Below are 19,627 nucleotides of genomic sequence, written 5' to 3'. Positions count from 1 at the left end.
GAGGCAAGAAGAACGATGAGGCAGTGGCACATGGGGATACAATGAAATTAGCATCCCTGAGCGAAAGCAGTGGCTTTTTGATTGTGTTCGTAAGTGTTCTTTATCATGCTGTGTATCCCATGTGCCCTGAGACTTAAATCGTTCTCTAAACACAACCTTTGTTTTACAGTGTGTTCCCTGATTCCTCCTAGCTCCATCATGTCATGTGTCTCTCACTCTGACCAAGGAACAATTTGTTTCAAATGTTCTTTCTCAGAACAGTGACACTGTGTATATACATCGATCATGAATGATTGCCTTATAGAGAGTCCTGAAGTAATTGCTTCTAAACTTACACTTGTGAGATCATCACACCTGCAGTATATAGAATACGTGACGTTTATTTGGACTAGGAATGACTATCTGGTGCAGTCCAAATGCAAAAGAAAACAATGTTATAAAATTCTAGTCTAGGTTAATCCATTTATAATGTACGTTATAGAAGCAAGAGATATTTGAGAAACAAGGGCGTCCTATAGACAGATACAACATATGATACTGTCAGAAGCGCTCCAAACTGGACAACATTCTGATGTTCTGAGATCACTCATTTGTGAGAAAGCGGGAGGTTCTGGCAGAGAACTGCACCCATCAATTTTGAGACTAATTATAGGGATTAAAAAAAACTTTGATTACTGTCGTTTGTATCATTTCCCTTAAAGTGAGTCTGACAGCAGTTTTGACCCTGCAATCGTCTGACAGCATTAAGTAGTGGCCAAGTTGGATAATCACACCTTTATATCAGCTTTTATTATCAGGAGGAATAATAAACTAAAGTTGTATTCTACCAGGCACTGCTCCCACAAGTGCCCATCCCTCGATGCAGCGAGCTATTTCACAACCTCTTCCGTCTGAATGAGTGGCAGCTGTAGCTGGTTGGATGCTACACTCATTGCACAGAGCAGAGGGAAAGGGTCGTGAAACAGCTGACAAACTCTATGTATTTCAATATAGAGGGGCCAGACAACAGGACAAAGAATCGTAACCTCTGATTCTTGAGAGTAGAGTTCATCCAAGCTGCCAGATACCCATCAGACCTTTATGACATTTTTGATTGATAATGCAAAAAAAAAAAGTTTTGCCTCATGTGCATAATAGAATATGGATAGGGGAAATCTACCAACTATCTGGATAGAACAGAAGAGGACAGAAATGCTTTCAACAAAATTCTGTTTTGAAACACTATAGACATTTTTGCACTGAGATTTTTAGTGTTCATTTGCTTCCTGAATGCATAATTAAAGGCTATGTACTCCTTTGGGGGTAATTTTTACATATGATTGCATTTTACTCATTTTCGGCTAAAAATCTTTTATTTTTTTGGCCTTTATTAAACAAATTGAGCAGTTCTTTCACAAATGGTTAACAGTTTTTCTAACTGTGTGACTGGTATTTTCACTTTTCTGCCGGTCATCTAATAATCCTTATCTCTAAACTACTGAGAGGTCAATGACTTATTTAAGCCACATTCTTATCAGTAAGATAAGAACTAAGCTATAATGAGTGTTTATAATCTCAGCTATGTACAGAAAAAAGGGCTCCATATTTTTAGTAAGACCAATACAAGGTAACCCTTGTCGTGCACCCTACAGCCTCCCAGCTTGGTTGCACCCATACATGTTTCATGAGTTACAGACTATCACTGTGTGGGCTAGCTATAGACTTGTCAACTGTCCTCCATTGCCACCTGCACATGCTGACACCTTCACCATCTGAGGGCCTCCATTTTTCTCATGCAGGTCATTTACAGACCTCTTCCAAATAATCTGCCTTCTCTGAGGACAAGCTTCACTGCTTCAGCAAGAGGTTAATTTATTCTTTGAAGGAGTCCCACTCTCTCACAGACAGAGAACCCAATGTAGATTATCTAAGCGGCAACTAAAAAAGTATAGTTCATCAGGTTTTATACTGTTTGTTACTGCCTGCGGACACTGGTAATCACATTATACACTTTCAGGTTAATGGTCCTCACAGAGCTTAAACTGATCCCATCATTGATACTAACTAATCATCTCAAGCACAGAGACCTAATATAGTGATTACTGCATTGCCATGCATTGCCATGCTCTGATCTACACAGTCTGAAATGTTATAAAACTTTCTAGGTAACTGGTATAGTACATAACTATATATCAAATGTGATAAAATACATTTGAAGTTTTGCCACAGAGAAACGTTGTCGATGATATATCCCCATATATTTTGAATATTACTATAAGAAACACAACATGCAATAAGTGATTAAAGAAACCTTTTTGTATTACACTCTCATAAAAATTCAAATTCAGAAAAGATTGTGTAAGTGAAACTGACTGTTAAAGAGGTATTACAGTTTTAATGATTACATAACACAGTGTCTGTGTTGAAGAATCTCTCACATTGTTCTCCTTTTGTCTCCTCTGTGTGTGTTGTGTTTGTGTGTTATTAACAACATCATCTAGAGACAGGCAGCCATTTTACAACATCATCTAGAGACAGGCAGCCATTTTACAACATCACCTAGAGACTGGCAGCCATGTAAATACACACAGTGATAAAGTTATTGTAATAACCACAATAAAAAAGATATTCCTCCATTAGTCCTGGTCAGGTACACTGTGGATGTGTGTTTTGTGCAATTGCCTGATATAAGAAAAGTATTTAAGAAGAATTTTAAATTCATGTATATTTAAAAATATAGTATAATTTCCTATTATAAAAATATATAGGAATGAATAATATAGAATATATTTAAAGGCCACTTTCACATGGTCAGTATTTGATCAGTACTTTTCATCAGTATTTGTAAGCCAAAACCAGAAGAAGATTCTACAGAGAAAAGTTTAATGGAAAAATGTTTGCCTCTTCTGTGTATTGGATCCATGCCTGGTTTTGGGTTACAAATACTGATGAAACATACTGACCGTGTGAAAGTGGCCAATATTTCCACTTCAAGGCAGGAGTATAACTGGATCAGATGGTAACCTAGCCCAACAGAACCTAACCAAATCGGCTGAAAATGCAAGTATTACAAAGCAGATTTCTCACTACAGAATTAGTATTGAGCATCCAAACATAGTGTCTTAAAGACGCTCGAATGAGGCTTGAAACACACATTGTTCTGGCTCACCCTACTGAAGTATGTATTTATGCATATCTGCCTTCCCAAGGGTGGAGAACATTGCAAGGGAATAAAATAATTGTATTAACTGTGCATAGAAAAAAGACTACTTTCTATGAATGTTATCCTGTCTACATTAAGCGTAATCAATGTCATCATTGTTTTTCGCTGACATTTCCCACCCAGTGCTGCTGGGTAATATATTAGTAGTCCTCTGGCAAAAGAGTAATTAGCAGTAATGAATTGTACAGAAATGCCAATCTAATAGCAGGGATGGGGGCAGGTTACGGGGTCACAAGGGAAAAAGAAAATCTAGAAAAAATGGAAATGACTGTCGAATGTTTATTGTATTAATGATCCCCGTTCAGAGAGCAAGCTCTACTGCTGTTATGAACCCATCCTCAGAAACAAATGGAAGGATAACAGCTAATCCAAACTGGCCAAGTTAACATTGTTCTTTGGAAACATTTTGGAGGACATTGATGAAACTGTTGTCTTGATGAAAAGCTGTCTGAGTGCAGGACTTAAAGTAATGAAAGCTGTGCTGTGAATCTCATGGCGGCTCCATTGGAAAATGCTGTACTTTGCCACTGAGGCTCCCCATTACTTTGTCCTGCCTACAGATCACCAATGCACTCCATTGTGGATGTGTTCAGGCCTGCCCTACGCTGGCTTCTCTACTGCAGACCAAACTGCTGTATTTAACACTTCTCCTGGCCCCCCTCCAATAGTGTTCTGGTGCAATGATCACCACGACGCCAGGGTCAGGCTCCGCGTGGGCATGTGTTAATGATGCACCTCCTGCAATACTGGCAGGACATGACAACACCCCCATGTACAGGAGGCTGCCAGTCCTCTACAATACAATGGCTCACAAACATGCAGGGCACAACATAATGAGACATGTCAACAATAAACCCCCTAGAAGGGGACAGTGCTCCCCCCCTATGCACATTAGATTCTTTTCTAACCATTGAGTTGGATTCCCACAAATTCAAATCCACCGTTTTTCTTAGGTTTATAAGAATAGACTATAAATAGCTGGGGGACAGGTGTAAAACTTTAGCCCAACAGAATTTAGCAAAGAGATCCTGTCCAGAGTCTCCTAAATGACAGCTTAGGTTGCAGAAATTTCTGGCGACTTAGCAGATATACCAGTGCCAAAACCAGTCCTCAAACATTCCCTTGTCATAGCACACATTATCCATACACACATCCAATGATACTAACATTCAGGACCTCATACCTAGGGAATAATACACTTCTATTTGCAAGCTATATAGTATAGTAGTGAAGTAGTATTGATAAAATAAATGACAATGATAATGCTGGAAACTAAACATGAAAAAGACACGTAAACAATCAAGAATCTGCAAATCAGTCACCAGTAGACAATATGACCACTGCTCTGTGAATATAGCTATAGTATTAGGTTTGGGGCCCAGTAGTAACTTCCAGCATAGAGACAACAGACGGGTTTCCAATGCCTTTGTCCCTATTTTTAGATATAAAAGGATCTGATCACCAGTAATCAGGAGATGAAAACTGCTGGGGATTACAATTCCTAGATCACATCTCATTATTGATCATCTGCCTGCCTGCAACATGGAAGGAACAGTCTGACCACCAGAAAATTCCCTTCTCTTACAAAGCAATGCCTCTGCAGGGTAAAAAACAAAACAAAAAACTCCAGGCTGTTTATTTTATTGGTTAAGGAAAAACAAAACAAAAAAAACAATCACCATAGTACCGAATAAATGTCACAGGCAGCAAGGGGAATATTAAAGTAGCTCTCCAGTGCGAGGATCCTAATAAACAGCCTACCATATCTCAGCTTCCAGGACCCCAGTAAATGTAATTGGAGTAGCAAAATACTGGGGTTAAAGGGAATCTGTCGCCATGAAAATGCAGCACAAACTGCAGGCAACATGACGTGGAATAAAAAGCGCTGAGTGGATTGGTATATCGTTTTATGGCAATTATTCAGTAAAACTTGTAATTTATCCATTTAAAGGGAATCTGTCAGCGTGAAAATGCAATGTAACCTGCCAGCAGCATGTTATAGAGCAGGAGGAGCTGAGCAGATTGATCTGTCGTTTTGTGGAAAAAGATTCAGTATAGCGTGTATTAAATTAATTTAAAGTTTTTTTTTCCAGGAATTTAATATTAATGATCTATCCTCAGGATAGGTCATCAATATCAGATTGGCGGAGGTCTGACACCTGGCACCCCCGCCGATCAGCTGGTTGAAGAGAGTGCTGTGCTCCGTCAGAGCGAAGCCTTCCCTTCATTGTTTACCTGCTCACGGTAAAATATCACTGTGTGTATTTACATGGCTGCCAGTCTCTAGATGATGTTGTTTAATCTGCTCACGGTAAAATATCATTGTGTGTATTTACATGGCTGCCAGTCTCTAGATGATGTTGTTTATCTGCTCACGGTAAAATATCACTGTGTGTATTTACATGGCTGCCAGTCTCTAGATGATGTTGTTTATCTGCTCACTGTAAAATATCACTGTGTGTATTTACATGGCTGCCAGTCTCTAGATGATGTTGTTTATCTGCTCACTGTAAAATATCACTGTGTGTATTTGCATGGCTGCCAGTCTCTAGATGATGTTGTTTATCTGCTCACGGTAAAATATCACTGTGTGTATTTACATGGCTGCCAGTCTCTAGATGATGTTGTTTATCTGCTCACTGTAAAATATCACTGTGTGTATTTACATGGCTGCCAGTCTCTAGATGATGTTGTTTATCTGCTCACTGTAAAATATCACTGTGTGTATTTGCATGGCTGCCAGTCTCTAGATGATGTTGTTTATCTGCTCACTGTAAAAAATCACTGTGTGTATTTACATGGCTGCCAGACTCTAGATGATGTTGTTTAATCTGCTCACGGTAAAATATCATTGTGTGTATTTACATGGCTGCCAGTCTCTAGATGATGTTGTTTATCTGCTCACGGTAAAATATCACTGTGTGTATTTACATGGCTGCCAGTGTCTAGATGATGTTGTTTATCTGCTCACGGTAAAATATCACTGTGTGTATTTACATGGCTGCCAGTCTCTAGATGATGTTGTTTATCTGCTCACGGTAAAATATCACTGTGTGTATTTACATGGCTGCCAGTCTCTAGATGATGTTGTTTATCTGCTCACGGTAAAATATCACTGTGTGTATTTACATGGCTGCCAGTCTCTAGATGATGTTGTTTATCTGCTCACAGTAAAATATTACTGTGTGTATTTACATGGCTGCCAGTCTCTAGATGATGTTGTTTATCTGCTCACTGTAAAATATCACTGTGTGTATTTACATGGCTGCCAGTCTCTAGATGATGTTGTTTATCTGCTCACGGTAAAATATCACTGTGTGTATTTACATGGCTGCCAGTCTCTAGATGATGTTGTTTATCTGCTCACGGTAAAATATCACTGTGTGTATTTACATGGCTGCCAGTCTCTAGATGATGTTTATCTGCTCACGGTAAAATATCACTGTGTGTATTTACATGGCTGCCAGTCTCTAGATGATGTTGTTTATCTGCTCACAGTAAAATATTACTGTGTGTATTTACATGGCTGCCAGTCTCTAGATGATGTTGTTTATCTGCTCACTGTAAAATATCACTGTGTGTATTTACATGGCTGCCAGTCTCTAGATGATGTTGTTTATCTGCTCACTGTAAAATATCACTGTGTGTATTTACATGGCTGCCAGTCTCTAGATGATGTTGTTTATCTGCTCACTGTAAAAAATCACTGTGTGTATTTACATGGCTGCCAGTCTCTAGATGATGTTGTTTAATCTGCTCACGGTAAAATATCATTGTGTGTATTTACATGGCTGCCAGTCTCTAGATGATGTTGTTTAATCTGCTCACGGTAAAATATCATTGTGTGTATTTACATGGCTGCCAGTCTCTAGATGATGTTGTTTATCTGCTCACGGTAAAATATCACTGTGTGTATTTACATGGCTGCCAGTCTCTAGATGATGTTGTTTATCTGCTCACGGTAAAATATCATTGTGTGTATTTACATGGCTGCCAGTCTCTAGATGATGTTGTTTATCTGCTCATGGTAAAATATCACTGTGTGTATTTACATGGCTGCCAGTCTCTAGATGATGTTGTTTATCTGCTCACGGTAAAATATCACTGTGTGTATTTACATGGCTGCCAGTCTCTAGATGATGTTGTTTATCTGCTCACGAGCAGGTGCAATTCCAGGCTGTCCCATTCATTTCAATGAGATGGCTCCTTCCTATACACTTGAATAGTTATTGTAATAACCACAATAAAAATAAAAAAAATCATTGTTCCGCCATTAGTTCTGTTTAGGTACACTGTGGATGTGTCCTGTGTGCAACTGCCTGATATAAGAAAATATTTAAAGACTCTGTATACAATGTTACCTCAAGAAAACAGATACAACATGACTTCTGAAACTGTATAGAGCATTGCTAACTTCTGGCTAAAACAGTATATTCTTTGATGAACTGCTTTCCTCCGTATCAAACATCTTTGAACAGACTGAACGCAGTTTGCCATTCTTACTTAAAAAATGGCAACTCACAGCTCTTGCTGTATTCCAGAAATCTCTTTCCGGGTACCAAGGGATGCAAGTGAACCCTTGCTTAATTAACTTAAAAAGTCAGCTAAAAAAGAGTGTTTAATACTGAGGGCCTATCCTTAGGAAAGGTCATCAATATGAGATCGGCAGGGGTCTGACTCCCAGAAACTCCACGATCAGCTGTTTGAAGAGTCCATGGAGTTCTGGTGATTTGTGCGGCCTCATCCTAGCCCAGTGCCGTCACATTCAGCGGTCACGTGGCCTGAGCGCAGTTCAGTCCCATTCAAGTGACTGGGGCTGAGCTGCAATACCAAGCACAGGCACTGTCCACTAGATGGTGCTGTGCTTGGTAAGATTCAAGGAGACCGCAGAGCTCACTGGAGCACCGGGACCTTATCAAGTAGCTGATCGGCAGGGTACCTGGAGTCGGACCCCTACTAATCAGATACTGATGACTTATCCTGTGGATAGGTCATCAGTATTAAACACCTGGAAAATACCTTCAACTCAGATACCAAAGGGTAGTAAATGACTTATGTGAGTTAAGAAAATAATTACTGCTTTCTTCTAACAAGACCAGCACTGTTGTCCATAGGTTGTGACTAAAATTGCGTCTCAGCCCCATTGAAGTGAATAGGACTGAGCTGCAATGCTAGTCCCAATCCTTGCACTACAGTGGAACTGTCTCTGGAAAAAAGGCAACCTCAGGCAACCCCTTTAAAGAACGAGCTGTATAAATATAACAGCTGAGGCCTCCATAATACATCATACCACCTTATTGTGGCCTTATAATGCTATGCAATAATATTTAGACATAAAGAATCTTAAATAAGATTAGAAATGATGTATGGTGAGTGTTTTCTGCACATTGTGCTTAGATAACTGTGATGAACACATTTTGGTCAAGGCAAATCCTGAAACGACCTTTATGATTATATGGTATATGTATATTCTGTTCATCACATTTTCTTAATTGCCATAGAAGGCCTGGGAAACACAGCTTATTGGATTTCTACGCAAATTACAAGCATAACTGTTTATAAGACACGTGTGTGTTGTCCATGTCACATTCCATACTGTCTCTGTCTATTGTCTATTAGAATATGAGCACTGACTTTCCATCTAGTTTTCTAGTGATGTTTACTGGTAAATGCTAGACATTTACTATGACTCACAGTTCACTTGCAGACAGTGTCTGTCTGCCATTTTTCCAGATTTTAGCTAACAGTTTAGGCTTAGGCAGCAAGCTTGCTGCATTTATAATGCATGTAACATTTTCCATCTAGAAAGCAAGCCAGGACACTTTAGCCCTACATGTAGATACATATTAGGTTCTGTTCATATCTGGGTCGATACCTCAATTTTTCTGTTCCATCATAGGGACAGAAAAAGGTAAAGGGCACCAATGATGACTCTGTCACAGATGGACACAAACAGTTCCTGATGGACCACATTGACTCTAATGGGGTCCGCCCGGTTTAAGTCATGGTGTCTGATATTTTACAAATTTTTCAGCTATTTATGGCAAAATCTGCTATTGCCCTACAGCAAATATTATTTAAAAATAAAGTTTTAGTAAAGAAGCAAAACATTATTCATTGTCAATTAATTTTGCTCAGTAAAAAAGGTTGGTTCAATTTTGACCAGGGATGACATCAAGAATTGTAGGGCCCTATAACGGCAAACTTCTTTTTCGTCAGGCCATTTTGCAATAAACATAGGTAATACTTTAATTTCTATAAGGGTTAGGCTGTGTTTCACTGTCTGGATTCCTGCTGAGAGCAGAAACGCACGGCGTCATTGGTTGCTATGTGAAACACGGCCGTGTGCATTCGGCCTTAACGAAAGATAAAAAGGTGCGAGAAGTAATTTACCACTGTTTATCGAGCAGCATACATCACATTTCACTATGTTGTATGAATTATTATGTTTACAGGGATCCCAAATACTGTTTAGAGATTTAATAGTAAGTATAATACAAAAATGAATTTATTGCAATGGTTTTTGCAGTTATTTTTTTAAATTGCAACATTAACTTTGCAGGAAAATATAACTTTTACTTTCCTATATTTCTTTTACCAAAAAAGAAAGCACGAAAAGTAAAAGTTACATATTTCTGCCATGACGTTTACTACTGAAACTAATTTATAGGTCTTTGCTGCAAATTGAACTCCAGACCTTTTGTATAGCAAGCAGCAGGTTTACCACTAGAACAAAAAATGTTCTAAGGATAGGTTTTTCTGTTCTTAAAAAACGACTAAGTAGTATTACTGTTTTCTTTAACACATAATATGAAATAGTACAGATGCTATAACTACTGTAGCTTTTTAGGCACAGAAAATGTAACTTGCTTTCCAGCATTTCTTTTATGGTAAAATGAAAGTTGTGAAGTAAAAGTTATATTTTTCTGCAATGATAATGTTACAAAAAATAATAATAATGTAGCGAAGATCATTACAATAAATGTGTTTTAGTAACACAGTTACGATTAAATATCACAAATCAGTATTTGGTATCCCTTCAATCATAATAACTTGTGCAACATAGTTAACATATTATTCATGGTGATTGGTAAGGCTCTTTCACACTTGCGTTGTCCGGATCCGGCGTGTACTCCACTTGCCGGAATTACACGCCGGATCCGGAAACACGCAAGTGTACTGAAAGCATTTGAAGACGGATCCGTCTTTAAAATGCTTTCAGTGTTACTATGGCAGCCAGGACGCTATTAAAGTCCTGGTTGCCATAGTAGGAGCGGGGAGCGGGGGAGCAGTATACATACAGTCCGCGCGGCTCCTGGGGCGCTCCAGAGTGACGTCAGAGCACCCCATGCGCATGGATGACGTGCCATGCGATCACGTGATCCATGCGCTTGGGGCGCCCTGACGTCACTCTGGAGCGCCCCGGGAGCCGCGCGGACGGTAAGTATGCTGCTCCCCCGCTCCCCACTACACTTTACCATGGCTGCCAGGACTTTAGCGTCCCGGCAGCCATGGTAACCATTCAGAAAAAGCTAAACGTCGGATCCGGCAATGCGCCGAAACGACGTTTAGCTTAAGGCCGGATCCGGATCAATGCCTTTCAATGGGCATTTATTCCGGATCCGGCCTTGCGGCAAGTGTTCAGGATTTTTGGCCGGAGCAAAAAGCGCAGCATGCTGCGGTATTTTCTCCGGCCAAAAAAACGTTCCGTTCCGGAACTGAAGACATCCTGATGCATCCTGAACGGATTTCACTCCATTCAGAATGCATTAGGATAAAACTGATCAGGATTCTTCCGGCATAGAGCCCCGACGACGGAACTCTATGCCGGAACAAAAGAACGCAGGTGTGAAAGAGCCCTTAACTGTGTAAATTAAAATTTCACAATTTGCTTCCCTTCTTTTCAAAAATACTACTTATACTATTTATTTAATATTATGCCTGAGAGAAATCAGAAATACTCTTTAGTAGAAAAGAGACAGAAAACCCTGTCCTTAACACAGGCAAGTTCTATAGTGTGGTGGTAAATGTGCAACCTGCCATACCAAAGGTTTGGGGTTCAATTCCCAAAAGAGACCTGTAAAATAACTTGCTCAGTAAATGTCTGTGTGCTGGGACATATCAAACAGAATTGCTGCTTAATTTACTGAGCAGATTGTTAATCAGGCTGCCATCACAGACCAGAAGTGGCTGGGCCCAGGTTCCCCAGTAGCTCTGGGCCCATGACTATCCAGCTGCCCTACAAAGTAGTAATGCAGATTTTGAAAATCTGTTTATAGAGAAGGTCTTGGGAGTCCTCTTGAGGAAACATGGCCACACACCTCAGGGACAGCCCATAAAAGTGCTGCAGCCAGAAAAGTCCTAGTGACAAACAAACATGGAAAGTGAACACAGTAACACAATAAATAAGTGTGCCATTATAGCCAGATATTTGGCAGGAATTATAGGAAATTCCTTATCTTGCCTAGCCAGAAGGCCTGGACAAAAACAGTTGAGTGTGCTGAAATGTGAGAAAGTGAAGTGCCATCATTCCATGGTCACCACTCCTTAGGGAACTTCTGCACCTATGGCTTTCATTATAGCACACCACAGTAAACCTTTTTTTCGTATATAAAGTAATTTATCCTTCTGGTTACCAACAGTGACTATAAAAGCTGCTGAACACAAGAGAGAAAAGAAGCATAGGTGTATGTATTCTGCCCAAAACCACTGTCTACACACTAACGTGAAACAAATGGATGGTCCCATGATCATAGTTAATAGAGACATAAAGCGTTGGGGTCTTTCTGAGTGGTGACACAAGGCTACATTTCACTTTTATTTGAATAATTAATCATTACTCTTAACATATGCAAATGAAGTCCACCCGCTGCTAACATTTTTCTCTTGATAAGAATGATTCAGTGACTCTGGCTTGGCTTTGTGACTCCTTTCTTTCAGTGCAAGCTGATACATACAAGACACTGCTGCCAAAGAGACATTACTTGGCAATGCCCCCGAATAGGCTAGACTACCATTCTGAACCACGGCAGCGTCAGACTGTGGAGACGGAGATCCCCGGGACCCAGCATGGAACATGTTTTGTTTTTAATATTCACTCTCTCCCACTATGAGTCTTTGTTTAACCTGGCTCCTGTGCTTACTCTCTCCTTGCCTTGAAAAGAAAGAGGGGGAATAAAGAAAACATATTAACCATCCAAGTCAGGCTCGTGGGATCATTTAGGAAAGTGGTGGTGGAAGAGGCATAAGTCCCAGTAGATTTAAAGTACGCAAAGGACAAGGTTAGACTATATTGCTTACCCGTAGGTTTTACACTGCCAATTTAGATTCGGCCAGAAGAATTTCTCTTCCTACACAAAAGGGCCAGCGGTGTTGGCTCAGTTTGGAGACCTGATGCCAAGGGAAATGAAGCGGGAAGAAAAACAAATAGCAACTTGGGGGCTCATTTCCATATTAAACAGTGGTGCAGAACTGCAGGGAATCTCATTTCACAGGAGTCAATGCCCAGATAATCTCAGAACTAGAGGGATGCTGACAGCCATACAAAATGTACAAACGCTGTTTGCCTGAAAACACTGCGGACTCAATTACACGTCTTTTCTCTTTTTAACATACAGACTTTATCATGTTAATGTTATGCACGGGCTAGTTAGCTAGGTCTATGGGCTCATATATTCTTCTCTAAAATACAGCGTATCTGTCACAAGTGACATATTGCTGCAATACTTTCTGGAAATAGATTTATTTAATCTCTATTACTCTGCAAGAAGACGAAAATACCGTATATACCTTGTGACAGCATCAAGGGAACCTGCCTAAATTGCATAACTATATGTGGGGACTGGATCATGCTATAGTTAGAATGCAAAGTGCTAAGCAGATTGATATATATCATTTTATTGGAAAAAAAGTCAGTATAACTTGTATTTCATTGATATAAATCCCTGCTCATTCTGTGCTTCGGAGTCCTTCGGGTGGTCCTGTAAGTGATTGACAGCTACTTCTGTATGCACACTTATACAAGAAAGGCTAGCTGTCCATCGCTCCATAGGATCGCTTTCTGAACTCCTAATCACCCAAAGAGCAAGAATGAAAATGAGTGAAATACAAGTTATACAGAATTTTTTGCAATAAAACTAAATATCAATCTGCTCAGCTCTTCCTTCTCTATAATAAGATGCCAGTACATTGCACTACATGTACAATGTGACAGGTTCCCTTTAAATGGTAGCACTCTGCTATAATGTTATAGTAATGGCTTCCTTGTGTAACTAACACAAAATACTGTATTGCAGCCAGCAAATTCCCCTTGAGTTTCCCAAGAATTAATCAGAGACTATTGTCATATCCAGACCACAAACTACAAGATGCTAAAAGGAAGAAGTAACCACCAGGAATTAGAATTTCCCAAGGTTTCCCTTGAGTATTTTTGAGTTTTGCCCACCTCTAAAGGGAATGATTCCAATAAAAGGATATTAGGGCTTTTCTTAATGTTTATTAATTATAGAATGAATATTATATTATACTCCACAATTGAAGGAAACTCTAACCATTTTTCTTAGACAGCACAAAAGGCGAAGCCCATGTTAGTCAATAAAACAGAAGCTTTTATTAATCACAGAAACTTATACTAATCCAGTATATTGGCTTATAATATTGCTTTTAAAATGCATCAGTCATATGCAATAAACAGTCTAAAAATCTAGACAATACTGATTACTGGTCTGAATAACATAATTTTAGTAATGTTTCAAAAGTCCCACTAATGTGAACACCATGCTCCTGGGCATTCACAAATGTGCATGGCGCCAGTCTACAAAAATGGCAGCATTCCTAGAACCAACCTTGTCAATCACAAAGTCCATGGAATTCTAATATGAATACCCTTTTTGTATTTCCCAAGATCTCCAAGTGCTGTAGTAAGCTTGTCTACATAGTTACACAAAATGCAGCAGCTCCCTGATTTATAGATTCTGTATTAACCCCTTAGTGACCAGTCTGTTTTTTGACTACGCAATTTATTTCATTTTTTTCACCTTTTTCTCATCTTCCAAGAGCTATAACTTTTTTATTTTTCCATCTATACAGCCATATGGGGGCTTGTTTTTTTTCAGGACAAGTTGTAGTTTTTAATTTTAGGGTACACATAACTTACTGATTGACTTATTGACTTATTAACTCTTTCTTGGAGGGTGATGAAAAAAAACAGCAATACTTAGTTTTTACGTTTTGCAGCCTTCATTTTTGGCATAAATAACATGGTAATTTTATTCTCTGGGTCAGTACGATTACAGCTATACCAAAAACATAGTTTTTTTTTAAGATTTACTAATTATGCACAATAAACCCCCTTTTTTCTAAAAAAGAAAGAAAATATTTTTGCATTGCCTCATCAAAAGACCCATAACATTTATATTTTTGTTTCTACTGAACTGATTTTTGTGGTACACCATGTAGTTTTCCTTCACTGCTATACCGTCAATGCTATACTGACATACTCCAGCAGGCGGTGCCAGAGAGGACAAGCTGCCAGTGATCCAATTCGTGGGATGCTAATCGGAGCCAGAGGGCGCTCCCTCCCTCTAAACAACTTAGATGCAACAGGTGCCCACAGCATTAAAGAGGTTAAACGGCCCAGAATGATGCTTCATGTGAGAGCCAAGCCCTCAATCTCCGCTGCACAGGACACCTGAGCAGTGCTTAGACTGGGCTGGTGTAAAAAGGTAGCATTTGAGCCTAAGGCCCCTTAGTGATCGTCATAAAAAGGTGCATAGGTGGTCAGTAAGTGGTTAAAACTTGACAATAATTCTGTGCGACTGAAGTTCATATTATTACAATCTAGAAAATGTGTATTAAGACTTATAGCATATGTTGAAAATAGACAAATGAGACAAATGGTATTCTCAAGTAACGAAGACAAAGACATCTGTTATCTTAGCTAGCAAAATATATAGTAAAGGGGTTTTCCGAGTGTCTAATACTGATGAGGACCTATAAGGACAGATCATCATTATCAGATTGGTGGGGGTCTAATTTCTGGCACCCCCACCGATTAGCTGTTTGAAGAGACCATGGCCTCTTCCTAGGCCATTGATGGTAAGTTCATCAGTCACATGGTCTAGGTGCAACTCAGTATCATTCAAGTGAAAGGTGCTGAGCTGCAATACCACGTACATCCACTATCCAATGGACAGCACTGTGCTTGGTACGCTGCGAGGAGGCCACTGCTCTCACTGGAGTGCCATGTCCTCCTGAAACTGCTGATCGGTTAGGGTGCTGGGATTAGGACCCTCACTGATCAGATACTGATTACCTTTTCTGAGGATATTAAACACTCGTAAAACCCCTTGAAGGACCTTTTACATGGGCCAAGCATCAGGCCAATTATCAGGAACTAATGTTCGCATGAACAATTATTGCAGATAAGTGGCCTGTGTAAAGGTAGAGCTGATCACACGGTAAAAGAGCCAGTGATCAGTTGTCAGGTAATCGCTTCTTTCATGTGACACCAAAAATCTTAATTTGTTATCAGAACATGACCCTTTGTAAATGGAGATGTGCTGATATAATTTAACTCTATTGGGAGCTGAGAAGGAAAAGATTGGGCCTGAATGCTCCTCTTCCTGACATTTGCCTGCTCTATTGGTCTGCGTACTCAAGGGGCAGAAAGAATAGAAGAAAAACTGCCCTAAAGGCGTGGACACCATGGTTGAGATAAAACCAAAGCTGGTTATGCTGGTTAGAATAATGTCTGTAGATGCTGACAAAATTGTAGGATAAACCACAAATCTAATGTGTATAGGTGCCAGTGGCAGATTTTCATACTGGGGTTCAGGCGATAATCTACAACTAGTCCCAACTGATCCAGCCTCCCAGCACAAGTTTTGGTGAGTCCACTGCAGAGAAGGAAGGGGTGAGGACAGAGCTGTGGAAAGAGAAGAGCTAAATGGAGCGAGTTGAGGTGTTACAAGGCAGAGAAGGAGGCACAGAGGAAGAGAAATGAGACCTCAGTTCCTGAGATGACGGAGGTAGAGTCATCCTGCAGTTTTGAGGTGGATGGCAGGGCAATTGTGCAGAGCAGCGGAGAGCCATCAGCCCCATCAAAAGCAGATACTAAGGTGAACTTATTGTTTAGAGGCAACTGAATACAAAAGAATGATCAACTACAGTGGGGAAAATAAGTATTTGATACACTGGCGATTTTGCAAGTTTTCCCACCTACAAAGAATGGAGAGGTCTGTAATGTTCATTATAGGTACACTTCAACTGTAAGCGACAGAATAAAAAATTATAATCCAGAAAATCACATTGTATGGTTTTTAAATAATTAACAGCTCTTTGGTCTTGGCCATGGTTGGAGTGTGATTGATTTAGTGTGTAGACAGGTGTCTTTTCTACAGGTAACAAGCTCAAACAGGTGCAAATAATACAGGTAATGGGTGCAGAGTAGGAGGGCTTCTTAAAGAAAAACTCAGGACTGTGAGACAGAATTCTTGCTGGTTGGTAGGTGGTCAAATACTTACTTCATGCAATAAAATGGAAGTTAATTATTTAAAAATCATGTGAATTTCTTTTTTTGAAATTTTTTATTTTGTCTCTCACAGTTGAAGTATACCTACGATAAAAATGACAGACCTCTCCATTCTTTGTAGGTGGGAAAACTTGCAAAATTGCCAGTGTATCAAATACTTATTTTCCCCACTGTATAGTAATCTGGACCTTGTCCCAGAAAAAGAGGTGAGCAGGCTAAAAACGTACAGGCCTGCCTGAGCTTCCTTTTACCGACTATATTGTGACCACCTGCGTGGGTGCCCCAGGGAAGTGAAAGAGGCCCCAGTTATATATATGTACATCTGTGGAGCTTAAAGGGGTTGTCTTACTTTAGTAAGTAGCATTTATCATGTAGAGAAAGTTAATACAATCCACTTACTAATGTATTGTTATTATCCATATTGCTTCCTTTGCTGACTGGATTCATTTTCATCACATTATACACTGCTCGTTTCCATGGTTACAGACCACCCTGCAATCCATCAGTGGTGGTTGTGCTTGCACAATATAGGAAAAAGCACTGGCCTACGTGCGCTCCCATGGTCCCGGCCACCAGAGAGGCTGACTATTTTTCCTATAGCGTGCAATAACTACCACCACTGATGGATTGCAGGGTGGTCTGTAACCATGGAAATGAGCAGTGTATAATGTGATGAAAATGAATCCAGTCAGCAAAGGAAACGGGTAGGGTATAATGTGATGGAAAAATGAATCCAGCCAGCAAAGGAAGCAGTATGGACAATCACCGTACATTAGTAAGTGTCTTGTATTAACTATTTCTAAATGATAAATGCCATTTACTGAAGTGACACAACCCCTTTAAAATAATATTTTTTGATACACATTTTCTTCTGTTCAAATGTAATTGTGTGTATTTATTTACTTTAGGTTGTAGTATTTCAGTGTTCACTGTGTAATTATAAATTCTAGTTTATGCTGAGACTTGTAGTGCCTCAGTTTTCTAGTGTAAAATTATTCACATCTAGTTTTCTTTTTACAAAAATTAAATAAAACCTTTCTCACGTCTTCTCTGTTCCCCCTGATTCCTTTTGAGGTGGACAAAAGAGGATGGAGGATGACAACAGAAATGTATTCATGTAGTAGCACAAGGGCACCGTTCCGAAAGAGTGGCGGTGGGGAAGGGGAGTCAAGTTTGGGGATCAGCTCAGGGTCTAAGGTTCACTTAATCTGTCAGCGATGGAGCTGACCCCAACAGCAGATATAGAGGGAAACATGGATTTTTTTAACATGTTGAATTCCTTGTTGTGCAATTGTTGGTCTTTCTGAGTGAAGCGACCATACATAACCATAATGTACTCTCTGTAACTGGTTCATGAAAGGCCAGTGAACATGGCGTGATGCGTTTGATCAATTTTGTCACAACAAAACTAAGGGTGGCACTAAAGCAGAAGAAAAGTATAGCCAAAAATAACTAATACTGGTTTTGGCTAGAAAAAAGGCATAAAAATTCCATCAAAACTAGTGTAAACATACAATGGCATTTAATATACAGTAATGGCTTAAGTGTACTTACCTGGCATAAACCACTTATACACATATCTAAGGACTCAGTGTAACAGCGAGTACCATCCAGAACTTTAGGAGCAAGTTCCACAATAAGGGAAGTCCCTTTTGCTTGGCATTTTAATGAACATGGGTTCTCAGGGTCATTATGAACTGGAAGCCACTCTCTATACTGTCCTTGGTATTTGACATCATTATGAGCAGAACACTGCTGTGCACGGAAGTCTCCTGATTCAGCTGGACAATCCTGTTGGATGGGAAGAAAATTTTCATGCATTACATGGAGAATAACAGCCAATGGAAAAACGATGAATATAAAAACATGTATAACACATGAAAAAGATAAAACTATCATATTGGCTGCATCAGAAGCAAGCACAATAGTTAATTTCACCTTAAATTCATGCGCCGCCGGCATCCCATCTGTGTGGAGCGAGGATGCGTCCGGCATCCTCGTTCCCATGGTGACGGTGGAGCGGGGAGAACCCAGCTGCGCACGCCTCTTCGGCGTGGCCGGAGTTCTCCATCCCCTAGGCAAAGAGCAGCAGAGGAGCTGAGCGCCAATAGGAGTGAATTGGCGCTCAGGTTCGTGATGCAAATCATGTGACGCTGGCCACGTCACGTGACTCATCAGTTGGGGTTATTTAACAGTCAGCTTGCTGGCCACAGGTTGCCTGTGATTGGTCTTTCAACCTCACTAGCGTTTGCCTGCATGTGTGACTTTGTGAACTCGACCTCGGCTTGAATTTGACTCATGATGCTGTGTTACCCCTTTGTACTGCGTGACCTCCTGACTCCGGCTTGTATTTGACATTGATTTTGGTGTTTCCCCTGGTACTGACGTGATCAACTGGTTCTGACCTCGGCGAGTTTTGACCTTGATATTTCGTTCTGCCTAGTGTTCGCTTCTGTGTGTTCTGTCCTAGCTTTGATGTTTTCTCCGCTTTTGTTCCTCCCTATAAGCCCCTGCACGTACTTAAGCTAGGGACCACCGCCCAGTTGTACACCGTCAGTTAGGACGGACTGTGCAAGTAGGAAGAGATAGTGGTATGGATGGAGCTTAGGGCTGCACTTATCCCTACCATTTGTGACATAAATTACATAACTGGAGACATAAAGAATAGGATGAACTAATGGTTTTAAATAGGATGAGGTATACTTTGACTGGTATTGATTGGTGGGTAAAAAAGAACTTAACAAAAGGTCACTGGTTGATAATAGACTTGGGACTATACCAGTGGGGCATGATAAACTAGGCATAGAAGGTACAGCTGGGTCTCTAGAGAGTAGTAACTGTATATAACCCATATGATATATACAGTAAAAATTATATTTTATATTTTTATGCTT

At 40.0% G+C, this 19,627-nt stretch overlaps 1 protein-coding gene across 3 annotated transcripts in view; it reads right to left on the bottom strand.

Moving 5' to 3' along the window:
- Positions 1–19,627, bottom strand: part of ADAMTSL1 (ADAMTS like 1) — a 913,450-nt gene that overhangs the window by 192,327 nt on the left and 701,496 nt on the right. For all 3 annotated transcript variants that reach the window (XM_044271585.1, XM_044271577.1, XM_044271588.1), the window contains one exon: positions 18,288–18,524. In XM_044271585.1, coding sequence (XP_044127520.1) covers positions 18,288–18,524 — 237 coding nt within the window. The remainder of the gene's footprint in view (positions 1–18,287; positions 18,525–19,627) is intronic.

This window comes from Bufo gargarizans, chromosome 1 (assembly GCF_014858855.1).
Source record: "Bufo gargarizans isolate SCDJY-AF-19 chromosome 1, ASM1485885v1, whole genome shotgun sequence".
Lineage (NCBI taxonomy): Eukaryota > Metazoa > Chordata > Amphibia > Anura > Bufonidae > Bufo > Bufo gargarizans.
This window is presented reverse-complemented; position numbering and strand designations above follow the sequence as displayed.